General features: G+C 43.4%; 1 protein-coding gene and 1 long non-coding RNA gene across 10 annotated transcripts in view; both read left to right on the forward strand.

Moving 5' to 3' along the window:
• The window catches only part of LOC135104054 (uncharacterized), a 194,082-nt gene that overhangs the window by 133,018 nt on the left and 44,810 nt on the right, over nucleotides 1–16,254 (forward strand). For all 9 annotated transcript variants that reach the window (XR_010270291.1, XR_010270290.1, XR_010270296.1 and 6 more), the window contains exon 4: nucleotides 2,225–2,366. Coding sequence is in view for 5 of the 9 variants with exons in the window: in XM_064010940.1 (XP_063867010.1) it covers nucleotides 2,225–2,366 (142 nt within the window). In the remaining 4 variants the exon portion in view is untranslated. The remainder of the gene's footprint in view (nucleotides 1–2,224; nucleotides 2,367–16,254) is intronic.
• LOC135104081 (uncharacterized) lies at nucleotides 4,487–7,738 on the forward strand. The gene is made up of 2 exons (XR_010270297.1): nucleotides 4,487–5,975; nucleotides 6,256–7,738. It is a non-coding gene; the product is annotated as an uncharacterized LOC135104081 (long non-coding RNA).

A 16,254-nucleotide genomic window follows, 5' to 3' on the forward strand; every position in this document is an offset into this window, starting at 1 on the left:
CTCTTACTGTACTGTTCTTACTGTTCCATGCTTCTGTGTTGGTTTCTTTCTCTGCTTCGATTTTATGTTTTGCTTAATCCTTTTTTACATTTGTTGCTGCCAATCACTTTACTTGATTTTGATTCCCTCGATTAACCTTCCGCCTTCTCTCCGCATTCGCTGCGTCCGGTCTGATGTCATTTTTCTCAACCTCAGTTCCATAAACTCGTCTTTTCTTTTCTGTTCTCGCTTAGGTTGCTCTCATATCACGTCTCTGTTTCGAACTGCCTCACATGTTTAGTTCGTTCTATGCAGTCAGCGAATTAATTCTTTGTTTCCCCCGGTTGATTTTTAAACTGGATGGAACGTTGTGCATTAGTAGTAGTAGTAGTAGTAGTAGCAGTAGTAGCAGTAGTAGTAGTGCTGGGTTATGGTGGTGGTGGTGGAGTGGTAATAGTAGTAGTGGCTATAGCAGCAGCAGCAGTATTATTATTATTATTATTATTGTTATTATTATTATTATTAATATTATTATTATTATTATTGGTAGTAGTAGTAGTAGGTAGTAGTAGTAGTAGTAGTAGTAGTAATATTTCACCCTGACGAAGCAGAGGATTTATAGTGATCTTACTCTCATAGAAGCAGCAGATGAATGAACCATTTCGATCATTCCCTCCTTTGTACATTCCCTTACCTCATCCTTACCACTCCCTGCTGGCTCAGGTGCAAAAAAAACAGGTGATTTAGGGACTCGTTACACGGCTGCTTCACCTGGTAGTTAGCCCAGTGTCTGCTAATGATAACTAGAGGGAAACACGGAGGCATAGTTCCAATAGTTCCCCTTACCTAGTAATTTCTCTCCGTGTTGAAAGTGTTAATGCAACTCGTCTCTCTCTGGCTGCTCCCCTCCTTCCGTCCTCCGCTTTCATCATCATCGACATTACTGTTAGCATGTACGTTCCTCCTCCCGCTCCACTCCCCTGCTGCTTTTTTTTTTGCATCAACATTGTGAAACGCTTAAGCCGCCGATGCTCCAAGTCCCGATTCTAAGTTATTTCCCGTCATTTCACAGCGAAGATTATCATTGGCTGGTATGCAGTTTCTCGTGGAAGTCATGTCTCGTTTCTCGTTGTTGTCGTTGTCGTTGTTGTCGTTGTTGTTGTTGTTGTTGTTTTCGTTGTTGTTGTTGTTGTTGTTGTTTTCGTTGTTGTTGTTGTTGTTGTTGTTGTTGTTGTTGTTGTTGTTGTTGTGTGAGTATTAATGGGTGCTCTTTGTCCCCCTCCTTGTTTTGTCTGTCACTGTCTCAGTCTTTGTTGCTTCAAGTGGATGGGTATGTTTCTCTCTCTGTCTCTGTCTGTCTTTGTCTACGCATCTGCCTGCTTGCTCTCTCTCTCTCTCTCTCTCTCTCTGACTTACGACATCCTATTTTCAGCAAATAGCTTCACGTTGTGGATTTCCTTGCCAAACACTACTATTCAGTACTACAGTGCCGCTTATAATGACTTTAAATGGTGACTGCCTGTTGATAGAGTTACCTCACCAAGCCACCTAACCACCGTGCCACTTACGACCACATTATGAAACACTTCTATCCGCATCTCGACTACTTTCAATAGACTCCAGTTGAAGTGAGACGGGTTTTTCAAGGGTGTTTTTTACGGTTTCTAGTGACATATTAACAAGGTTTCTACGTTATTAATAGAAAAACACTCTTGAAGCCCCGGCAAATTAGCTCTGTGACCTTTGAAATAGTTGTGGTGAGAGAGGCGGAACGTTTCTGAGAATGTTGGTCTGTACCGTGAGTGTCGATCTGGTCACTAATATCCCCTTGAAAAAGTCACACGTGTATAGAGTAAAAATAAATATCTTATACGCCGAGTTCTTCTGATTTATTGAGGTGCAGGAAGAAGTTGGGGGAGTGGGCGAGTTGGAGAGTTCGTTAAGCGTCACGCACAAAGGAAAAAAAAAAAGGATCAGCAACGAAGGAAGACACGAGTTTGCTGTCGAGTGCAACGATGTTCGAACGCTTCCTCTTTATTTTCCAGTGCATCGTAATCCGTTTGTATTACGAGAGAGAGAGAGAGAGAGAGAGAGAGAGAGAGAGAGAGAGAGAGAGAGAGAGAGAGAGAGAGAGAGAGAGAGAGAGAGAGAGAGAACAGTACGTCTCTACGCCATCATTTCTATTTATTTTTGGACAGACTTTCTCCTCTCTCCCTCAATATTCCTTCTTCTTTCCTGCTTTCAGGAGCTATTCCGTGACGACCAGCGGGTGACGCTCTCCCTGACCAGGCTGGCGGTGGCGGCCTCGGGGCAGTACCGCTGTGAGGTGATCGCTGAGCATCCAAGCTTCAGGACAGAGTGGTCCGGCGCCAACATGACCGTGCTGCGTGAGTACTGTACCTCCTTAGTGCAAGAGTTAACCAGTGTTCTCAATCCTTCACCCCCATTCTGTCTACCACTTTAATGCAAGAGTTAATCAGTATTCTCTGTCCATCTCCCTAATGCAAGGATTAATTAATATTCCTGATCTTTCACCCTTATTCTGTCCACCTCCATTATGCAAGAGTTAACTAATCTTCTCACTCTTTCAGCTCTAGTCTGTCCACCTCTCTAATTCAAGAGTTAACCAATATTCTCAGTCTTTCACCCATATTCTGTCCACCTCCCTAACGCAAGAGTTAACCAGGATTCTCAATTTTCACCCCTCTTACTGGAACTTCCTCTGCTTGTGTATTTCTCCCCTGCCTATGACGAACTCTTTCAAGAAGATTTCAAGACGCTTCTTCTCATAATTTTTATTTTTTTACTTCTCTTTGGGTACTGGCACCTTCAGTAGGGTATTTTTTTTCAGATTTTTTGTTGTCCTAGGCTAGAGTCCCTTTTACATGAAAAAAAAAAAATGATAATAATAATAAAAAAAAAGGTGTGCCGTACTCTGGAACGTTATGGGACGAGTAGCCGCTCTTAGGTTCAATCACCCTTCAAATGGGTACAGGCTAGCTTTGCCTGGGAACATAAAGACCGTGGAGAAAGGAACTGGCCACCATGTTCCATATGCCGAGGTACGAGGAAGAGAGGCGCTACCAAACTTATGCCAGTGTTCACGATTATACCTACCTGCTTACCTGTGCTTACCTACTTACTTCAGTGTTTATTTGAATCTCCCTGTCTGCCTCTCTCTCCCTCACTCCCCAGTCACTGCATCATCCTCTGCCACGCCTACCGCCACACCCACATTCATTCCCTCCTGCAGCTCACCAATACCTCGCTGCTTCATCACATCCCTCCCTCACCATCGCATTCAAAGCACTCACTCCCTCCCCTTCTGTCTTTTGGCCGCCCTTTCCATCTCATTTTCTCTAACAATACACGAGCTAGTACAGATGCATAGGATAAGATATAAAAGACAGGGATACGGGGAAAGGTGAGATAATTAAGGGAGGGTTGGAAGTAAGATACACAAGAGAGAGAGAGAGAGAGAGAGAGAGAGAGAGAGAGAGAGAGGAGAGAGAGAGAGAGAGAGAGAGAGAGAGAGAGAGAGAGAGAGAGAAAGAGAAAGCCTCACAAGAGCATAATGAAAGGGACGAAGCCTGGGGGACGGCGGCTCTGCGTCAACACCATCGAGGCTGCTTGAAAGGGACGACGGGGCCCTGAATGGGCCGTGACGAGGAACACACGGGGATACTGATGGCTAGACGCTAAGGGAATAAGTGGGTAGGAAGGGGAACGCGAGGACACACGAGGACACAGGAGGCACTGGGCTACTAACAGCCTGTGGGCAGATGAGGATATGGGACTGGTGACGGCAGAGGGAAGTCGAAACACTCACGCTAGGGAATAGGATGAGTGGGTGTGTCGGAAACAAATACGACAAATGGAACTCCGGCAAGATCCTTTGAATATGTCATAAGGATACAACAAAAAATAAAGTGTTCATGCTCGATAAAGTTAGATTTGAAAAATGTATAGAAAGAAACTGGTTGTCAAACATGGTGGTGAATGTCTGTAATAGGACTTAGGTTGTTAGTGCACTCAGTGAGAGGCTTTAAATGATTAGACATTTCTGAACAGAGATTGATAGAGGGACATGGGTGTGTGTTTTATATGTCACGTATAAGGATTCTTGCAACTTCCATTATGTCCTTATGTTGTTTGTGTGCCTCTCTGTGCCGTACTGTGTCCTGCTTTGCCGTGCTGAGTTTGGCTAGTCGTGTTCGTCCTCGTCATCATCTCCTCGACATCTTAATTAAAAAAGTATAGAAAGATGTGAGAGGGCGTTGAGTAGAGGAACGCCAGACGGGTACCTTCTGTTGTGGCGGCGTCCTGGTGTCTGTCGCCGCCACTCACACCTTCATCACCGACGCCCATCATCTGCTCCTTCACTTCCCAACAAGGGCCTCTCACTCTCACTTATTTACTCTCTCTCTCTCTCTCTCTCTCTCTCTCTCGTCTCTCTCTCTCTCTCTCTCTCTCCTCTCTCTCTCTCTCCTCTCTCTCTCCTCTCTCTCTCTCTCTCTCTCTTCCCTTCCTTTACTCTACATTTCCTTGGCACAGAGTTGCTTTTTGTTACCTTCCTCGTCCTCTTCCTGCTGCCTCCTGTCCCCTGCCGCTGCCGGGATCTCGTGCGTGCGTGCCGAGCTGGAATCAGAGAGCACAGGGAAGCGTGGCGTGAATGACCAATCTAGTGAACATTATTGTAGGCAGTTAAGTGGATTACAGTCAGTTTTTCTTTGAACATTTCACACTGACACTAACTAGCTAACCATTGGGCCCTATCTGGCGCGTGGGCCGAGCCGGGCAATGAATAACGCCCCATTGAAGCTAATAGCAGGTAAATAACACACTTTGCCGATTCGCTTTATGCCTGTAATTATACATCACTTTTTTACACACTGCCACCGATGGTTACAATTCGAATATTTTCATAATAACAGTTATTCGTTCCCTCTCTCTCATGCAACCCGTGAACAGGTGGAAAGTGTTGTCTGCTGGAATCACGTGATGTTCTAAATAAGGCACACGACTGGGGACTTTTCCCTCGGTGTGAGTGGTGCTGGCTGGCGGATAATGCATTGCTCTTTACTTCATACAAGGACAGAAAACACAAGCCTTCCTGATGTACAGTGGCACAAACCCAGAGATAAATGCACACGCCCTCCATCACAAAATAATCCCGCAAAAGCTGGTTCTGAAGCCTCCCTATTGCAGGATTTAAACGAAATGTGAAATGTCGGATATAAAGCTAATAAGCTTTTCACTTTCTCACTTAACACAGGTTCAGTACATTTGATTTAACCCATGAACAAGGGCTTAGTGCATCACGCATTGATGTGTTCACTGGTACGCTCCCAGCACGGCTGCCGAATCTGTCGGCAGCAAGATTCGGCAGCAGCAGCAGCACAGGGACTAGCGTGGCGCCACGCACGGCCCACCAATCACACCCAGCCAGGGTATTGCCAGTCCCCCGGGACAAGGCTTCAGGGCTCGACCAGCTCACCGCTATCCTCTTACTACGGCTCAGTCCTACACCTCATAGTGACGCTGCTCGGACAGGACTTTGCGATTCATGTCTGAATTATTTTTGCACTGAAAGCGTATCATAATCTACATTCGATAGTGTACGCGGTGGAAATGCTGTGAAGGGAAGGTGTTACGAGTCATAGATGGGATGGCGGCGAGGTCGTGTAGCTGGGACATCCTGGACAACGGGGAGGCGGGGGCCAGCCAGCTTACATGACTGCCGCGCCGGATCACCTGTCAGGCACAGAGGGCCACGGCATGGCGCCCCCTGTATCTGTGTCTCGGAAAATTCGTCATGGACCTTCAAGAATGGACATTCATAAATCATGAGTGGACGAAACAAAAAAGGAAGGCAGTAGACGTATGGAGGCTTCTCTCTGATATCGCTGGAATTTTCATACTTCTGGTTGCGTTCCCTGATCGCGAGGAAGGAAAATCTACATTCTCTACCCGCAGTTATTCTCTCCGTTAACAGCGTGAGTATTTGGCATGAAAACACACTTTTTACCGTTTCCAATCATGAATCATAGCAAATATTAATTGTTGCCGAGTGACATGAAATGGACAGTCCCACTCTCCTCCCTTCCCCTCCTCCTCCTCCCCTCACCCGTTCCCCGCCTCTCCTCGCCACACTCGTGGGAGTCGCGTTTTCCAGTTAAACTGGTGGACGATTTTTGTATTGGGATAATAATAGCTTCCTTTTTTTCAGATCAATTGTCAAGTTTTTTTTTTTTTTTATTTTATCGGTCTTTACAGATTTTCATGAACGAATTTTCACGAAGCAGGGAAGTGTCCCGCTCTGCTCAATGCCCCGGGACGCAGCCACCTGTCCCCCGCCTCATCACCCGCCCGCCTGGATATTTGTTCGCCGTGAATGTGACGGCTGTGCGTTGCCTTGGAGCTTCCCGTCACGCTGCACCAGACAGTCGTGTGCCATTACTTGCATGTCACGGCTTCAAATTACCTCGAGTTTAAATTTGTTTGCTTATTTATTTATCTGTTTATTTATTTATTTTTTATTTAAAGAATTTGTGGTGTGTACTGTGTTTGTAGGTGAACACACAGATGTTACGTGAATCATGTAATATCTGGCCTGGTGTTTCCCCTCACAGCGGGGAAGTGAGGGGCACGTTAACCCTGCGCCAGGAATAGCGGTCATCACAGCGTGACGAGCTTGTCAATAACTCCGCCGCCACCCCGGGGAAAATGCAACTGCTGACGTCACAGCTGACCCCCTTAAATCGACAGGGTGGCTTTCGTTGATGCCATACGCCACTCTGTGGACGCGCCAGGTGGTGAGAAGGGAGGGGAGGGGTGGCGCGCTGTATCACCTCTGTGTGTTGTCAGTGGCGGCGGGTATGACACACCCACCTAATGGATGCAACCTTTCTTTCCCTCTCGAATTTTGAGGCTCCCTTGTTTGAAGAAAAATATAAATGACTGCCCCCAGGATTAGTGGGACCATTAGTGCAATTTATGTTGTGCTGGATCTCCAGTATTTGTGGTGGTGGTGGCAGTGGCGGTGGTGGCGGCGCAGTGAGCTAACACGGCCGCGGCCTCCCTGCTCCCTCCGTCACACTCAGGCGCCCACCCGCCAAAGGGGGAAAACAGCGATGTTTTATGTGCATCTTATTATGAACGCAGTAAAGTTAGCCGTTTGGTTACTTTATTCCAGGATTTTCTTAATTTCGCAGACAAATGGAGAGCAAGATTATTTTTCTGGTGTCTTTACATGCGAACTGTATGTTAATTTCAATGTTGGTAAAATGTATGCTTCTAAAAAATATATATATATATGAAAACTTGCTTTTATTTAATTCTCGACTGAGCATTGAACGGGAGAAAGGAAAAGTGAAAAACACGACGAAAATTACGGGCAGGAACCGTGGAGCGTGTCGAGGGTGGTGGTGGTGGTGGTGGGGGTGGGGTAAGCGACCACAACACCAGCCAGAGAGGATTTCCCGACGCTGAGGTGGTGGTGGTGATGGTCGTGGTCCGCCTCCTTCCCTCGCCATGCATTATTAACAGGTGACGCCTCCTCCGGGGCCAGCTCGGACTCACCTCAGATGTTTTTCCTCGCCTGTGTGAGTAGTGGCGGGTCAAGGCAAGGCGGCGCGCCTCCCTCACTGATCTGATCACTGCGTGCCAATATCGGTGGATGCTATTATACGTTTGTTAGTGACACGCATCTCAACACAGACGCTCAAGATGGTCATTATTTATAACTTTTTGATATATATCTTGAGAATACTTCCTTTCCCTTTATCGTTGAAGATATGTATTCAAAATGGGCGTTACAGATGTATAATTTTTTCATGTCCTGAGATTGCTTCCTTCTTATCGCTGAAGACAAAAAAGAGTTATTACTTTAGTACGTTTTTTTTTTATTGTGTGTGTCTGGAGATTGCTTTCTTTCTCTATGAGACTTATGTCTGTTAAATAAAGAAAGTTATAACAGTAACTATTACAGAACAAGTCGACTCACGTTCTATCAAGCAAATTTCATCGAATATCCATCCTTGCGATAAGAAGTGGTTGCAAAGTTTAGGTCAAGACTCAGATCACGATCCGTGGCCTTGACTTTACCTGCAAAACCTTCCTCACTCGACTCCTGGTCTCTGCCTGGTCTATTTGGAAGGTCGGGGCGCTGCAGGGAAGGGGTACACTGCCATCGGCTGCACTGCATCACTGCCTCCCGCGCACAGGTTATGACACACATCCGGAAGTAATGTGACCGTGGGGCTTACGACCTCGTATACCTATTACGGAGAAATTGTTACATTCATAACTGTTGATGCGCTCCGCCAGCAAGGCAGCACAAGTGTCTTCCTCGTACAGGCACACGTCAGAAAAGGCTGCCCATAACGTGGAGCTGCAGGATTTGATTAAATCATCTTATTCAAATGAAATTTCTGCACGAAGTGAACTCAAATTCATTACAGGAAGTGAATTAGTCTCTGAGAATGATGAGATGGAGTACACTGTCAATTTTATGCTCTTGGCAGTCTTTTAAATGATCTCTGCTTTTATTCTCATTCTGTGTTTTATCTTTTACAGAAACTGACTGAAATACTTCAGCTTAATGTTTAATTATTACTCAGCGCGCTTACGTCAACAAAAAAAATTGGAAAAAAGTGGAAAGAAGACAAACTTTCAGCAGTGATCACAAGATGTGCATCATGACGCCATTACTTTGAGATGGGGGTCATAACGCAGGAGTGGCGGCGGGGTGGGTGGTGGAGGCGACGAGAGTGACGAGGTGAAGGGCGCGGCGAGGCGGAATCTGAGGGCTGGTGGTGCTCACACCGCCTGCAGAGTGGAAATATGCAGCATTGGGCATCGAGGAGTGGCCATAAACATGATGATGAGGAGGAAGGGAAGGCCTCGGTGTCACCTCGCTGCTCTACACATCGAGGGTTTTGGCCACACCCGCCAAATTTTTAGTGGACACCGAAAAAAAAGGAGGAAAAATGTCTTGGTTAACAAAAAAAAAATGTCGAAACATCCTCGCAAGTGTGAGTAATATATATTTTCTGTAACAGCAAGAGTGCAAGATATTTTTTTTTTTTTTAGAGTAAAGGGAGGAAGAGGCGAGACAGAAATAAACGAAGAGACGAAGACGTGTCTGGTGAGGATCCTTGCAAGGAATGGTACAGTCACGCGAGGGAGGAAGAAACGCCCGGAAAACTGTGAGATTGCTAAGAAAAAAAAAAAAGTGAAGAAAGAAAAGAAACGTAAAGGAGAAAAAAAATAGATATGTAATGCGTTTAATGGGAATAGAAGATTACAATACTTTACCATGATGTGGAATTTGGCTTCCGTGATATGTAGCGCAGTAGGAACACGAGCAGCAAGGAATAGCAATCACTGGGCAACCTTAGCGTGGCACCAAGTCCATTTCCTACCGCGCCATCTAAAAAAAAAAAAAAAAAAAAAATCACTACCAACTTGTACCATTGTTATCAGCTAAAATCATGGAGTGTGAGTGATGGACGCGACCCGGTGCTTTAAACCCTCGTATTAATTACCTGCACGTGTCATAAGTGAGCCACACTGATGCCTAAATAATAATGGTGTCAGGAACAATTATGATAATGTTGTGAGGGTGGTGGTGCTAGTGGTGCTAGTGGTAGTGGTGGTGGTGGTGGTGTCAACGATTATTAGTATTATGGTGATGATGGTGATGATGATGATGATGATGATGATGATGATGATGATGATGATGATGATGATGGTGAGTGATGTGGTGATAATGAATAATAACAACAACAACAACAGCAACAATAATGATGATGATAATAATAATAATAATAATAATAATAATAATAATAATAATAATAATAATAATAATAATAATCACGGTAATGATAGTAATAATAGCAATAATAATAATAATAATAATAATAATAATAATAATTATTATTATCATTATTATTATTATTATTATTATTATTATTATTATTATTATTATTATTATTATTATTATTATTATTATTATCATTATCATTGTTATTACTATTATTATCATTATTATCATCATCATCGTCATCACCATCACCATCATCATCATCATCATCATCATTATTATTATTATCATTATTGTTATATTATTATTGTTCTTTTATTATTATTATCATTATGACATTATTATAATTATAGTAGTAATAGTAGTAATAATAAATGGAAAAGAATTCATAATAGCATTACAAACAATACTAACACAAAAGCTGGATGGGTGCGGGGGCGGCGCCCCTGTCCCGCGTCGCGTCACTCGTAATGCCTGGTGCTTTTATCGAACATTTTTCGTGGCAATGAATTTTGTGTTGAAAGTTATGCGTTTGTTGATTATAAAACCCTCCAATCCGTGAGTCCGTGAGGCGGGAAGCGTGCGGCCCTGCAGGAATGGCCAGCCGCCCACCAACATCCAGAAAAACACAATGGTGAAGCTGGGAATGATGATGACCTTTAGACCGACTCGAGCCTCCTGCACACGCCGCCGAGAGTTCAGGAGTGCTGTGGTGGATGCTGCGGATTATATATACATACGTGATAATTGTGGTTGTGTGTGTGTGTGTGTGTGTGTGTGTGCATATATATATATATATATATATATATATATATATATATATATATATATATATATATATATATATATATATATATATATATATATATATATATATATATATATATATATATATATATATATATATATATATATATATATATATATATATATATATATATATATATATATATATATATATGTGTGTGTGTGTGTGTGTGTGTGTGTGTGTGTGTGTGTGTGTGTGTGTGTGTGTGTGTGTGTGTGTGTGTGTGTGTGTGTGTGTGCGCGCGCGTGTGTGTGCGTGAGTGCGTGCGAGCGTATGCGTGCGCACGCGCTTAATTCCTCGTCATAACAAAAGATGGTCAAGAACCATAACAAGTGAAAAGGTTTGCTAAGCGCTTCCCTGAAGATAAGAGAGAGAGGAAGAAAAGGGTTTCTGAGAAAAATGCGCAGCGAGGTTGGTTCTGGAAGTGACCCATGTTGCAGGAAAATGGAAAAACAAAAAAATGTTGATTGTTTTGTTCTAACCAAGAAGTTTAAATCTCGTGATGCTAAAACTGGGATGAGCAGAAACAAAAGTTTAATGCAAAACCAGATAAAATTAAATACAACAAAAACTGAGGAGCAGATCCGGCCCAAGCAGCGCGAGGCATGCGGGAGAAGTACTAGGCCTGAGTAGTGCTTGTGAAATCAGTGGAATCAGAGGCAGCATACACAATGGCAAGTCATTTCCTTCCTTTGTTGTGCTGGGTGGCCGCGCCGGGCAGTGGACCAAGGTTAGCGTGAGAGGCCGCGCCAGGACGGGTTTTGGCACCAGGGTTCACCCAGACGCTGTTGCCAGTTTTGACGGACGAACGAGTTGATTGTCACCTTGATTGCAGCGCTGCGACATAAGGCTCATTGTGGCGCACCAGTGACTTCCCCAGCGTGCAGGCCCCGCCAGAAGTGACCTCACGCATCACCCACATAGCTCCTCCTGGCAGTGTACACCAGCCACCAGTGCGCGGCAACCACTGTATGTGAAGGAATTAGTGAGAGTTTGTATTTTGTCTTTGTCTATCCTCTAGTGGCTTTTTTTATGCTGTATTCCCTCGTATTATTATGGTATTATTATTTCTATTATTATTATCATTATTATTATTATTATTATTATTATTATTATTATTATTATTATTATTATTATTATTATTATCATTATTATTATTATTATTAATGCAAGGGAAAACACCGAGCCTTACATTTCGGCGCGACTCGCTACTGGTGTACCTAACGGAAAGTAATTTTATATAAAAGAGGTCTGTATGTGTTTCAAGTTAATGAAATGTTTGCAGGTGTATTCCACGGTGTCTTTCTCCTTGCAGAGCTAAGCAGCGAAATATAAAAAAAAAAAAAATATTAATTCGAAAGAGCTAAAAAAAAGTAAAAAAAAAAAAAAATAGTATATGAGAAAAAAATTCCGTCATGAGGCTGCAAGGAGCATATCACGTGCACTTCAGTAGCTGCATCAATTACTGTTCCAGAAAAGATATATTCCATTTCGCATATACATGTCCTGGATAGAAGTGAAGGCGAGGCGTGGTGTGGCGCGCCTGGAGGCTGGTGGCTGGCGGAGGCTGGGCGGCGCTGCCTGGCACTCATTGCCTTGCCCGCACTCCGCCTTTCATGCTTATTCCTTCCCGGCGCTGATGAAAGTCCGCTGTAGCTTAAACGGACTAATATTTTTCCCGCTCCCTCGTTCGTTGATTGTTCTTACGAAAGTAGAAGAGAAACATTGGCTGTGATTTTTCCTCCTCACGTCAACATTTGCTTTCGTTTATTGAACTTTTTTTTTTCATTGAACTTCGTAATTTCCTTGGAGTTGAAGCAGAGGACGAGGCGAACAATTAGGACGAGGCAGGAATACATGAGGTGATCTGTAGGAAGGATGGACGCGCGCCACTGCCTCCTCCTCCTCCTCCTCCTCCGCCTCCTCCTCGCCGTCGTGCTCCCTTCCACTATTTCTTCACTAATTATTTTCGGATCCTCTCCTCCCCGGGCAGTCCAGGGTTGTCAGTTTTCCTAAATTGACGTCGCCTGACCATCTCGTCCAATTCTCCTTTTTTCCTTTCTTCTCGGGGTTTGGGTTAATTTAGTTTTTATTGTTATTATTTGACTGGCTTGATAGGGTAACAACTGGAGGGATTATTTTGTTGTCTTCTTTTGTGTCTGTCTGTCTGTCTGCCAGTCTATGTGCGTGTATCTGTCTGTCTGTTTGTGTGCGTGTATCTGCTTGTCTGTGTCTGTGTGTGTGCGTGTATCCGTCTCTCTCTCTCTCTCTCTCTCTCTCTCTCTCTCTCTCTCTCTCTCTCTCTCTCTCTCTCTCTCTCTCTCTCTCTCTCTCTCTCTCTCTCTCTGTGTGTGTGTGTGTGTGTGTGTGTGTGAGAGAGAGAGAGAGAGAGAGAGAGAGAGAGAGAGAGAGAGAGAGAGAGAGAGAGAGAGAGAGAGAGAGAGAGAGAAGAGAGAGTTATGTGGCACTAAACCCAACTTATGATCCTAAGAACTATGCAGATTTTCATGATAATCAGACATAATTTTGGGAGAGGTTCATGAGGTCAGCAGAGGCACAGAAAGACACAGCAGCGGCAGCCACACGACGCTCATCACAGCATCACAGGCAGTAAAAACATCACATCTCACTGCCAAGGCGTCTGTCCTAATGCTGAGATAATGCAGGAGATGTGTAGTTATGGGCCATATTGTGAAACACTTCTGCGCCACACCTACACTACGTAGTTGAACCTGCACGTGTTTTTTTTAAGGGTGTTTCTATGGTTCTATTGACAGATTAACAAAATTTCTTGATTACATGAAGAAGAAAGAGTCTTGAGGACCCGGCTAATCATCTCTGTAGCCTTTGAAAGTAGTCATGATGAGAGAACAACGCGTTTCTGAATAAAGCCCTGTGTACCCAACGTGATGTTACTTGCTAATCTTAACCTTCAAGTCCGCTTAGCTTGATCTCTAGCGCATCTGTGATGTCAAGGAAAACTCGTGAATAACTCCCCACAAAAAATTCATGGTACTCGTTTTAACTTTTTTCACAGCTATGGTCTTCCCTTGTTAACGTTGAGAACACCATAAAAAATCTTTGCAGGGATACAGAAAAAAAAAAAAGAGAGAGCAGAGTGTTTTTTTTCTTTTCTCGGCTACAGAACTATTTGAAAGGATGTAGTGTAGCATGTTAGTCTAAAAGTCATTGCTGGATATAGGAAAATATTTGTCAAGCAGTGAAAGGGTTAACAGATTCCTTTGTTTATTTCTTAGCGACAAGTGCGGGGAAGTCAGAACACATAGTAACAGGCTTGATAGAATTAGATTTAAAAAGGAGACAGAAAAAAATGTATTTCAAATTGAGTGAGTGGTTAATTAGCGGAATATAGACTAAGTAATCAGGTTGTTAGCTCAGAGTCAATAAGGAGCTTTAGAAATATAGATGAATTTGCACTTCAGAATGTAATTTTGCACTTGATTTCGGAGTATCTTTGTAAGGGACTATCATCTTCAATGGACCTTTTTGGTCTGTTTTGTTGCCTTTGTTCAGATCCTCCCTTACATAAAAAATAAAACTAATAGGAATAGTAGGTGGACACAGGCATGTAGGTTTTATACCAAGACTGTCATGTGCAGACCAGCTGGCTTCTTGCAGCTTTCCCCTATACCGTTATATTGTTAGGAGAGTGAGGAGCGCTAACCAGGGGAGTTGTGCTACGAAACTGTTTCGCAGCAAGAGTTGTGTTGCTGATGTTAAAAAAATATTTTATCTTTAATTCCCGAGTCTTTTCGTGGGTTAGTACCTCATTTCCTCATCGTCTGGTTTTATTTTATCGTTCCCAGTTGTAGCTGCCTCCGGAAGTGAGGGAAAATTCAGAATTACTGACTCTTAAAATGCGGATGAAGCTTGAAGTAATAAATGCTGCGCGTATGTGGTGAATGCGCTGCGTGAAAAAGGATTGCAGGATACAAGCCTCTCACCTGTTTATTTTTAAGGGAATACTGAAAAGAGAACACACCTTTTACATACACAAATGGAAACAGGCCAAAGGTTACAACGAAAAACCTTGCACACACGCAAACGAAATAAGAAAAAAGTGGTGCTTCTGCTCGACGGAGAAAGAAAGAAGCTCAAGAAAAGTCTCGATAGTATTTTCAATTTGTTTGGCGTCCTCATGCTCCTTCCTCTCTGAAGTTTGAGTCGTACCGAGGAGAAATACTGCAAAGCATATTTGTTTATTTATTTGTTTCATTTACGTAAACTTTCTCGTATTGTAAAAATAACATAGACTTGTCATGGCCGTTCCTGACGAGGTGATGCTTTGCTGGGTGATTCGATGCTGATTTGTTGAATATAAGGGAAACGTAGAGGGCGGGTTGTAGCAGACACTGTTGTGATCGATGCTGCCTCTACCTCCTTAAAGTGTGTGTGTGTGTGTGTGTGTGTGTGTGTGTGTGTGTGTGTGTAGTATGATTTTCTATTTTTTAGTCTTGTATTTCCTTTGGGTCGTTATGTTTTTACTGAGAACTCATATACAGATACACACGTAAAAGTGAAAACAGGAATATAATGGTTGGTAGTGAGGGAGCGTGGTGCTGCTCCGATGATGGTAGTGAGGGAAGGACACTGAATCACTGAATCCACAAATAGTCCTCTTAAGAAAAAAACACGTAGCCAGACAATAGAACAGGAAAAAAATGGTGTTGCTATTATTTGTGTCGCTATTCTTGGTTCGCAACGAAGATTTCTTTTGTGTTTCTGTTTTCATCACATCAAACTCTCCACATGATATTTTACTTACAGACTCCCAAGCGCCCCGCCGGAGGTTTCTTTGTGGTGAGTCAGGGACGCGTGACGTCAGTGGTACATGTTACACAATGCCCCACGTGGAAGTATGGGATTGGTTTTACTTCCCATGAATCCTGAATAAGAAACTTGGGTCGTGAGTTGCGTTGCTTTAGTCTTCTTTCCCAGGACGTTCCCAGAGTGAGCCTCACGCAGCAGTCCACTCCTGAACAACTTTAGCACGATTGATTACTTTACTGCAGCGACGAGTCTTGTGGACGCCCCCTTCCTCTCTTCCATTCAGAGTTGTCTACTACACCCACAACTCAATTAGTAGGCTCGAACTCCGGGAGGCAAAGCGTGACGCGTGCTCAGGTGATGTTCATGGAATAAAGTTAAGTGAGGACTCGATTAAGTTTCACGGAACGTCGTTGATTGGATTCATATGTAGTTTCTTATTTTTTTTTTTTTTTTTCATTAATGTGTACATGAGATCGGCCAACGGGTAAAAATAAATATAGGAAAAGTCCTCCCATGGTACACAAAGAGACCCGTCACCAAATGCGTCTCGAGGTGCTGTCTTTTTATGATGAATATGGAGAAGTGTCATCTTTTAACTCCAACTCGCACGAACATAAAAGTTAGGCATTCTTTGCATCAAAAGAGGAACGGCTTTTAAATACGTCCATCGCGTCTGAAGACAAATACAACCAGTCAGATAACAAAGCGTCACTTATTTTTTGTGCTATCGTTCACATCTAAAAATAATGCGCCTCAACGGTTCTAGGAAAGAGGGAAACAGGTTGTCACGATGGTGCGCGTATCTTGAAGTTTCAACAATGTATGTAAGGGACGTCTTCACGCGGGAACA

This window comes from Scylla paramamosain, chromosome 1 (assembly GCF_035594125.1).
Source record: "Scylla paramamosain isolate STU-SP2022 chromosome 1, ASM3559412v1, whole genome shotgun sequence".
NCBI classification, from domain to species: domain Eukaryota; kingdom Metazoa; phylum Arthropoda; class Malacostraca; order Decapoda; family Portunidae; genus Scylla; species Scylla paramamosain.